The sequence below is a fragment of the Amblyomma mixtum genome, chromosome 5 (genome assembly GCF_055824585.1).
Source record: "Amblyomma mixtum isolate Tamu chromosome 5, ASM5582458v1, whole genome shotgun sequence".
Classification (NCBI taxonomy): domain Eukaryota; kingdom Metazoa; phylum Arthropoda; class Arachnida; order Ixodida; family Ixodidae; genus Amblyomma; species Amblyomma mixtum.
Genome location: NC_143016.1, coordinates 142,596,178 through 142,605,966, shown reverse-complemented (window position 1 = coordinate 142,605,966; position 9,789 = coordinate 142,596,178). Strand labels below are relative to the sequence as shown.

The 9,789-nt window shown below is 48.0% G+C and overlaps 1 protein-coding gene across 1 annotated transcript; it reads left to right on the top strand.

Annotated features, from left to right (window-relative positions):
• The first annotated feature begins 3,955 nt into the window (after window positions 1-3,955).
• LOC149343943 (uncharacterized) lies at window positions 3,956-5,344 on the top strand. The gene has a single exon (XM_089542530.1). The coding sequence runs from the start codon at window positions 3,956-3,958 to the stop codon at window positions 5,342-5,344; it is 1,389 nt and encodes a 462-aa protein (XP_089398656.1).
• Window positions 5,345-9,789: the final 4,445 nt, after the last annotated feature.

Genomic DNA, 9,789 nt, shown 5'->3' with positions numbered 1-9,789 from the left:
GTCCAGACCCCTCCCCTATCACCCCAAGTAGCTGGGATATAACGCGCTGTGAGGAGTAGAAAGATCAATAAAAGGGATACATAACTACATTCGTGACTAGGTAAAATGTCTCGGCAACAGTCCACCGCCCGCTCTTTTACATGCAATACAAGCCAGTGTTCATGGCTTGGTCGCGATAATACATACTGCGACCTCGTTCCTTCTCTTCCAGCGGCGTTGACGCACCACTGACGGGAGAGAGATGGTTTAAACATTGCCGGAAACATTGGGGAAATGTCGCAGTCCCAGTGTTTTGACGAGCTAAGGTGTATACACCCATCGCCGAGCTGTCTGGCTTGCGCTATCGCTCTCCTTCTGAATGACGTCAAAAGAATGGAAGCAGCGTAGCGTTTGAGACGCTATTGTGTCTCTGAGCCTGGTCAACACGCGCGTATTTTAAGAAGAGTGCGGTGGCTGTTATTCTGTTTCGTTCTGGCTTCGTGCAGAGAAGTAGGCAAACCCTGCCTTTTCTCTCCTGCGCGCACGAGGCCGTGATGAGCGATCGGCGAGCTGTTTCAGTTGCTCTCAATGTGCGCTGATTGTTGTTTGAAGACTTGTAAATGCTTGACGGTGCCACTCAAAAATCCTTTTAACGAGCTTTTCGCCCCTTTCAGGCAGTAAGTGCTTTTGTTTCCACGTGACCGTCCAGGTTTACAGCTTTACCATGGGATTGTGCATTAATATCTCTGCATGAACAAAAATAGTTGTCCCGGATCCACTTCTTTTCCGTCTGCTCCAGCTTTTGACACCCTTCGATTTTAGCCTCATGCTGATCCAGTGACGGAATCCATAATAAGCATAATTCCTATTTCCATATCGTAACGGTGGCTGGCTTGTTCACAAATGGTGGCAAGCCAAAATATAGCACAAGCAGTGTTACTTAGATTGATGTGGTAAGGTGGGTTTACTGCCTTGTAGTGGCACATGGGCGTAAGGGACGCCAAAGTAGGCGGCTGTGGATTGAATTGAAGTACGTGGGTAGATTCTACGTTCAATCGTAATGCGCATAAACGGCCAGTGTTGCATTCTGCGTCCATCGAAACGCGGCCGCCTCGCCAGCAAATCAGCCTCCTCGGCGGTTGTCCTTTGACCTACATTCTTTACGCACATGTAAACCGCTTCAAACAAAACGAGCGTGCGAGCAAAAATAATCTCAGCCTGCTTCTCTACAGCTTGCAAACTCCTGTGATTCCATGATTTCCAGAGCGTTACAAATTGCATGAGAATTCGTGCAACGAAAACAATATAGCTGTATTTGCTAGCAACATCGCACTATTTGTCACCACTTTAATGGACTTGCAACACCAAAGTGCTGCTACTTGGACGTGGTAGTTCTGTGGTGTAGAAATTATATTTTGAATTGCGACAAATAAAAAGCAATGTGCCTTTGCGTAAAATAATGAGCCATTACAGTGGCGGTTGGTCGTGCCGTCTAATTACAATAATTCTGCGAGTTCCTTTTGGAAGCCTCGAATGAATTTGATTTTACAAACCTGTGAAAGTATGCGTAGTACACAGATGTTTCGGAGTACGCGCAGGCAACATTGTTAGGAAAAGAAATAAAATTTGTCTTGAGACAGCGCTTACTTTAGCGCCTGAAAGATGGTCAGAAAGTAAAAGAAACTGTTCGCAAATCACTGCACCTTAGAAAATGATGAGAAGGTTGTTATCCACAGGGTAATGAGAATAGTTATTTAGAATGCACGCACGGCTCAGTGGCTTTGTGGCTGAAGTCGATTTGGGTTTATGGGGTTTAACATCCCAAAGCGGCAGAGGCTATGAGGCACGCCGTAGTGGAGTGGTCTGTATAACTTCAACCAATCGGGGATCTTTATCGTTCACAGACATCTTACAAAATATGGGCCTCGAGCATTTTGCGTCCATCGAAATGCGATTGCCGTGGCTGGGATTGAACTCGCGTCTTTCGGGTCAGCAGCCGAACACCATGGCCACTGAGCCACCCCGCTGAAGTTAAGAGAAGACGCTTAATAATAAAAAAATGGTAATCAGTGAGGCTGATGCGGCACAGTATCCATGGGGATTAGTGTTGAAAGCACTAAAGTAAGGATGAATGGCAGGTTTATCCTTGTGAATTTCTTCCCGTCACAAAATATTTTCCAGCAGTTCTTAACATAAATGTGAAACAAACACCTTTGTCATGGGGTTTGTGGAACAGAGCTCAGGGTGAAGGTCAGAAGACGATAGGCATAAACTCAGTTTAGCGTGGCGAAGCCTCCACATCATAACTGTCTTTCTGCCGTCGTCACGACAGTTTGGGCTTCAGGTGAGAAATTAATATTTGCGCTTTGCCTTATGTTTTGGATGGACCCTTCTAGAATGGGCTGTTATCATTCTCTAATTCAGTAACTGAGATAAGAGGTCTTTCTGTAGAGTGAGCAACCCTGCCTTGGTACTCTCTCTTAGAGGAAACACAAATATTTCTTAGATAGAAAAACGACTTTGGCGAGTCGGCGTTTGCTAAATATTAGAACGGAAGTGGGGCAGAATACACGCCTAGCGTGAGAAAAAGTGACAGGAAGAAGTTGTGCCGCCGGTTGGTGCAGTTGGATGCCCTAGGAGGAAGTTAGCGCTACTCAAGGCGAGTACTATCCCGGAGAGAACGCGTTTAGTATTGTTTTTGTTAAAAATGAGAAACTTCATCTCAAGAAACTTACCTGACGTCGATAATTCCCGAACTCATGCGGCCTGCAACAGTACTGTCTCCTGTTCGGAGAAAAATTGTGTAAAGAGGGAAAATACCGGTGAGCCAGTTCATATGAACAGAAGGAAAACAATGTTATTGATTTTCAGTTATGATTCTCTCGAGGAACAGCGCTATGTTTGCGGTTTTCTTGTGTCATCTAAGTAAGTTCTTTGGGAAGGAATGTTTCAAATATTCATCTTGTCTCTTTAATTTCATTCTCGATTCAAGTCCCCTGCGTGATTGGAAAGCTTGGAAGCCTTATAAACTACGTTCTGAAAGACAGAAATGCGAAAGCATTAGGTTTCCTGGTATGGTGTTTGCAGTCAGTGTCTTGTGTTCTTGTGGAGATTTTCTCGCCAAAACTCCTCTGGAAGGCGGCTCCATTTGACTTATATAGTACTCTGAGTCATCACCTTCTAGAATCTTTAAGTACCTTCCATTGGGTTCTCTTAAAGAATTATAATTATATGACCAACTAATAAAACTTGATCCACCAATCAATTACCGTTAATTTTCTTTGGCGAGCCTTTATAAACATTTCAGGCTCAGAAACTTAAGATATATGGCGATCCTCAGATTTTCAAGTTTTTCTGTGCGCTATGATTGGTCCAATGGAGGTCACATGGTGTTGATGACGTAGCGACTCCCTGAGTCACATTCGTAGATCGTGGGGAGTCTAATACCACCACTAGCGCAGCGGTTCAGCGGTTAAGCAATGCTCCACTACCGCGACAGGCGGCTCTTGCAGACACAGCCACCCGTGGGGCTTGTGAAACCCAGACTGATCTTCCCGAGCTCCCGTAAGGATCATGCGCGGCGTCGCGGTGGGCAGCTATCGACTGCATTGAATTTCGCTACGATGAACATTTTGCCAACCGTGAGGTAGGCAGGTTCCCTCCTACTACAGAGGGCAGGTTGTGATGAGATCAGGAGGTCACCTGATCTCTCGACTCAGAGAATTTCGTATCAGAGTAGCCAGATTTTTTTTTTAGACAACAGCCTAAATGTTATCGTATTAAAAATACAGAATGGAAACAGTATCAAGAAAGTTGCTCCTAGTATGAATGGTTCCCAGTCCTGCCTGTTAGCAGCTAGTTTGGCACCGTCACTGATCCTTCCACTGTTATTTCTTAAATTCGAAACTGCGGCAACACGTCCACAGTTGTTATCCAGTGTTTCGTAAAGACGAGGAAAAAGACGGGCCTTTGTGTCATGGCGGCCGAGCAGTTCATTTCGCACGGCGGACCACCACCGCTGCTCGGCACACAGCCGTCGGCCTGTATAGACAGAAGCCGCTTCAGATCGGCGCCGGACACATCACAGCACTGGTGTTCGCAAGCCGATGGAAACCGGAATCTGCCTGCGTGGAACCCTGTACCGAAGCAATGCGTCCAGTCGCAGTGGGCTACGACGGCGGAGACGGAGACGCGTCGGAATGAACCAGTACAGCTCGTGATGCCCACAGCAGGTGCGCAAAATTTGGCGCCTAGGAATTCTTCTCCTCCATGTTACATTGCCGCACAAGACATTCCGACCGAACAAGCAGAGCCGTGCTCAAAGGCTAGTCGCCCGAGGCGTTCCCGCCGATCCAAGCGCGACTCGCCGTCTGCGCGACAGAAAGATCAATCGCAAAAAAGACTGAAATGCTCCGCCTGTGCAACCGATTCGCGAAAGTCATCGTTCAAGGAAGCGTCTCAAGATCGAGCGAGGAGGTCATCATCGCCGAAGTCTTCAAAGGCTATCGGCCGCAAGAGCCCGCAATCGGTCGCAGCAGTATCCAGTAAGAAGAGGGGCGAGACGCTGCCGCCTATTTTCAACACTGAGTGCAATGCTGCGTCAGCGCTACAAGCGGCTCCTCCTCTTCCTAGCCCTTCGACATACGCGACGTCAAAGCTGATCTATCCACCTTTATACGAGCAGCAACTCTCGCAAACGTATTTAGGAGGTAGAATTCATAAACCCATGCTTTTGCCAACGCCAACAAAGATGCCGACGGATTTCTACACAGCTAATGCTCCTCCTACTGTCGGCGTCAATTTCTCAACGTTTCAAGCGCCGCCGCAGCACACAGACACTGCGCTCATGCATGATGCTAAAACAGTCCAGGCTAAGTACATGTGCGCACCGAGCGCACATCAGCAACCGCAACTGCAGAATCAGATGGCGTACAACTGTCAGAACAATGGTCACCCCTTCCTACAAGGCAGCAGTCGATTTCCACTACACGGGACAGCTGCTGGTCAGGTTGGTTGGATGCCGGCTGGAATCCTCCGGCACTACGTCTCGCGAGCTAACGACGGCAGCCCCACATGGGAAAGTATCTCACTCACCACTCCAGACGGGACAGGAACGAGCACCACTGAAAGCAGCTGCAGCAGCAAAGCGTCCCACCTAGGAGATGATTCAAGAATGGCAACTCGCACTGCCTGTCTTACCGTGTGCCTTGCTACCGCCGCCCTGCTGTCTTTCTGGGTGCTCTATGTCATTATCAACGTAGCCTTCGGAGGACGTCTCTCTGCGAGTGACAGCGGGAATCCCGTAACCGTTCGTCTTCAGGACGACAACGCGTTCAATGTTTTGCGAAAAGTTTTCCGTCAATAGAGACATTACCGCCTAAAATTCTTAGAGCATGCTACAGGCAAAAGTGAACTTGTGTGCGCTTTGAACAACGCCGCAACCCTCGACAGTAAATTGTACTCGCGTACTTGCTCTTTCTCACCCAGCGAGTTGCTGAGGTCGTGGAACAATTCGACATTTGTTGGTGTACAGATGAAGATTAAATTTGAGGGACATTTTTCTTGTTCGTCGTATGGTATGCACACACTCACCCTTTGGGGTACAGCTGCACCCACTATTGGTACGCTTAACCAACACACCTCATCGGTTTTTGCATAAAGGAGTACAATTAAAATATTTAGGGTTGTAATCTATAATGAATTGTAGCGTAGGAAAAACCGTAAATAAGAGAGCTGAAGCTAAGAAAGTGATATAAGCAGTAGTAGAGCGTTTTTTTTAAATACCGCTCTCCGCGTGTTTAAAAAAATGTTCCTCACCTACGCAATTAGTATACTTTTGAAGTTCTCTTAAGATGGAAAACTAAGCTTCACTTTGTCGAGGCGTTCTTGCATATAACTAAATTCTGCTAAATTCTGCGTTTTTGTGTAAGGTCCTGTCTTTCGCGCGCTGATTTCATGAAAAGATATTTCAGACATCCGGCGATAAACCCACAGCCTACCATATAATAATCTCTTATACATAGTTTAGTGTGAAAATAGTGCCGCTAAGGAAGGGAATAGAGGTATGGACAGTGGTGTGCAAGATGTCCGAACCGACACTTCTCCATTCCCCTCTCAGGTCAACACGTAATGTGAGGCCATTTCTTCTGTAGTCGTTACCACGCAGTCAACACACCGACACGGTAAAGCGACAAACTTTTGGTTCTGCGTGCGGGGCGCTTCATCAGATACTCTTTTCCAGAAAAATATTTGCAAGCGAACTTGAAAACGGTGACTTACCCCGTCAATAACACATTTTAGTGTCTAAAAAAAGAGTGCCACCGTCTCGACGATCACACTAAATAGGTGCCTAGAGCAAGGTTCATGAATAGTAAAGGTAACGAAGACGTTTAAAAAGCAATAAAACATAATTAAAACGAGCGACGCTTTTGCATTTTCTTCTTCCTAAGTCTACTTCCTTTACCTGGAGTGCACATCTTTTTTCAAAGCAAAACAAAGCAAAAAATTGCTCAAAAATTTGCTTCTGGATGAGGATGCACGTCTCGAAATGCAACATCAGCCTTCCAAATTTCTTGTAGGTGAGAGGAACTCGTGCGGTCTCCTCCCCACAGGTTTACTTCCGCGAACGCTACAACGGCCCCACAACACTGCTTGGAAGAAACTACCTGAGGCTCTCTACGCTACAGTTACAACAGCTGTAATTTTTTCTGAACACGTTGCGTTATCTCGTCTCGGATTACAGTATTATGAAAAAGAGACCGTAGAAAGATTACAGAAACATGGCGCTTCCCATCCTCTTCAGAAGTCGTTTTTTATCACGTTTTTTGGCCAACTGACCCAACTACTGACAGCTGTCAGTGTCAGATTTCAAGATACTACCGCAAAGCGATGCACCAGGTATTCTTTTTACAGTTTGTTTTGCTATAAAGGAAAAGTGGCCCTGCATATCAATGTCACTTATGCTCTCACTATAGCAAAAATGAAAGGGTTTCTACAAAACTTAAAGGGGACACTTGGGCTCTGCCTTCAGGGTTTTGACGTGTTAGCGTATTGGTTCGTTGTTTGGTTGGTTTACGCGCTTTAACGTTCCTAAGCGAGTGAGGCTATGAGGTGAGGCTATGAGGGACGCCGTAGTAAAGGGCTCCGGGAATTTATACCACCTGGGGTTCTTTCATGTTCACTGATATCGCACAGTCCACGGGCCTCTACAATTTCCCAACCATCGAAATTAGACCGCCGCGGCCGGGATCGAATTCGAGTGTTTCGGGTAAGCAGCCGAGCTCCATAACCACTGAGTCACAGCGACGGCTGATAGCGTATTTGGTTACTTCCGATGTATGCAGAAGGTCATTCTCTACTTTACATTCATAGACGCCTGGGAGTCCTCATGCCCCTCCTGGCGCAGTGCTGCAGCGGTTAAGCGATGCGCTCTTGGCCAACCTTCCCGGCGCTGCCTAGTAGTAGTAAGAGATTGAAAGAAAAAGCAAAGGAATGTAGCATGGGCCTGTGACTGGCGAGTTGTCACCACCACCACTGCCGGCGTGCTGATAGGAACGACAATAGGTAGAGGAGGAGAGGAAGGGTATAAAGAGAGAGAAAGTGTAGCGTTTCTAGAGGCGCCGTCGCTGTCTCTCCCTCTCGACTGGAAGTGGGCTCTCGTGACCTTCATCCCGAAGGCCGGCAAACCTATTGATGTGGCGAACCTTCGTCCCATATCCCTCACGTCATGTGTCGGTGGTGGTGGTGAAAACTCTATTTGCAACAGGGGAGTTTGGGACACACAAGTCCGTCGGTACTCAAACGCTCATGTCCCGGAGGCTTATGACGCTGGCAGCCCGGCCTGTGGCGATGGCTTGCTTGGCCGGGTCCTCAGAACGCAGTAAGGTCTCCCAAGCCTCCCAAGTGTTAAGGTGCTCCAGGCCCCGCAGGGGAGGATCCGTCGGGCAGAGGAAAAGGGAAAAGGACCTGGTCGAGAGTGGCTTTGGGGTGGTGGGAGAGGGTACAGGAGGGGTTTATGTAGACTTGGCGACAGCGCCGGTAAGCTGATGGAGAGGATGGCACGCGACAGACTCTCCGATTTTCTCTAAACACAGCACATCTTGGCGGACACCATGTTCGGTTTTCGCCCTCTCTAGTCCGCACAGGCTATACTTCCGCAGCTCCACCGCGAAATCTTTGATCCTGTCGAATGTCCCCACAACGACAAGGGGGTCCAGGCATTTGATCTTAAAAGCACATTCGACAACATCAAACACGAATAATCCTGGACCACCTCAGTCACAAGAACTGTGGCCACAAAACATTCCATTCCATAAGCATTTCTTAAATACCATCAAGCCTATCTACGCATACAAGTTGGAACACGGCCCATACACCATCGGCTCAAGGCGAACACCTCAAGGCGCGGTCCTGTCTCCCCTCCTCTTCAATTTGACAATGCTTCATCCTCTCTCCAAATTCCGGTCTCTGACCGGGATACATCACGCTCTTTATGCGGATGAAATTACAATCTGGGTCACGCAAGGTAATCTGGGCCACATGGAATCCTGCCTGCAAAAAGCGGCGACCCTAGTCGACGACTACGCGGCCTACTGCGGACTCCAATGCGCCCCAGCTAAGTCTGTATTTGTGGATGTACATCCCTCGCCTCGAGACCGATCCGGGAGGCCAAGGACATCCGCGTCCTTGGCCTCTTCATACACCACCAGCGCAGGGTCGACACCACACTGGCCAAACTTCGCACGGTGGTAGACCAGGTGGGCCGTATGGTCCGCCAGGTCTCCAACAAGTGGGATGGATAAGGATGCAATGCGGCTTGACTAGGAACTGCTTAGTAGAATCCTCTACTTAACCCTCTACTTGCACCTGCACAAATATGATGATGCACCGGAAAGTCATCAAGCAGGCTCTCGACGTCCCGGTCGCCACGTTAGTGAAGTTCAGTTTCTCCGAACTTCCTTGTGTTCAGGAAAGTAAAAACAGCGCTAAATTCTACACGAAACACACAGAAAGGCCAACAGGACGGGCGCTGACACACAAGTCAGCGCCCGTCCTGTCCGTGATTCTGTGTGTTTCGTGTAGAATTTAGCGCTGTTTTTACATTCCTCAACACAATGTCACACCAACTAGCCCAGCAAAAGGTACTGTTATCCTAACTTCCTTCCTCGCACCAGAGGTGCGAGGAAGGAAGTTAGGATAACAGTTAGGAAAACCGTCTCGGAGGTGCCCCGCCAGAGACGGTTTGTTTAACTGGAAGACTAAAGCTTCTCTCCGCACCAGGGGTGCCCCGTCAGAGGTGGTCTTGCGATCAGTTACGACGCAGGGACAAAGGGAATACTTGAAGTTTTATACACAAATATTTACATTACATACAAGTTCAGGCACTGGAGACACATTAAGCAGGAAAAAGACAAACAACAAAAAGGCGGAACTGGCTAACACTAGGGGAGGCCACTACTCGGCGTAGCCGAAGATGCATAGCACCTGACCTTAGCTCAGAACCCTTTTTCTGGCTCCGGGGCCCGGTTTTAAAGACCTAAAGGCCCGGCCCACCTTTGGTAGCATCCAATCATGTTAGACTCCTAACATGATTGGTTCATGAAGAGAATGGGCAGCCCTCCAGCTTCCGTCGGGGAAAACACCCTCTCCATTGCAAAAAAAGTAAAAACAAACAGAAATACACAGTCGTGCCTGCACGTGCGAGGTAAAACATCCTTTCCTTCGCAAAAAGCGAAGTAAAAACAATCACAACAATACACTCGTGCGAGCACGTGCCATCAGTTTCCCCCGATGACCCCCCGACCTTGGCGT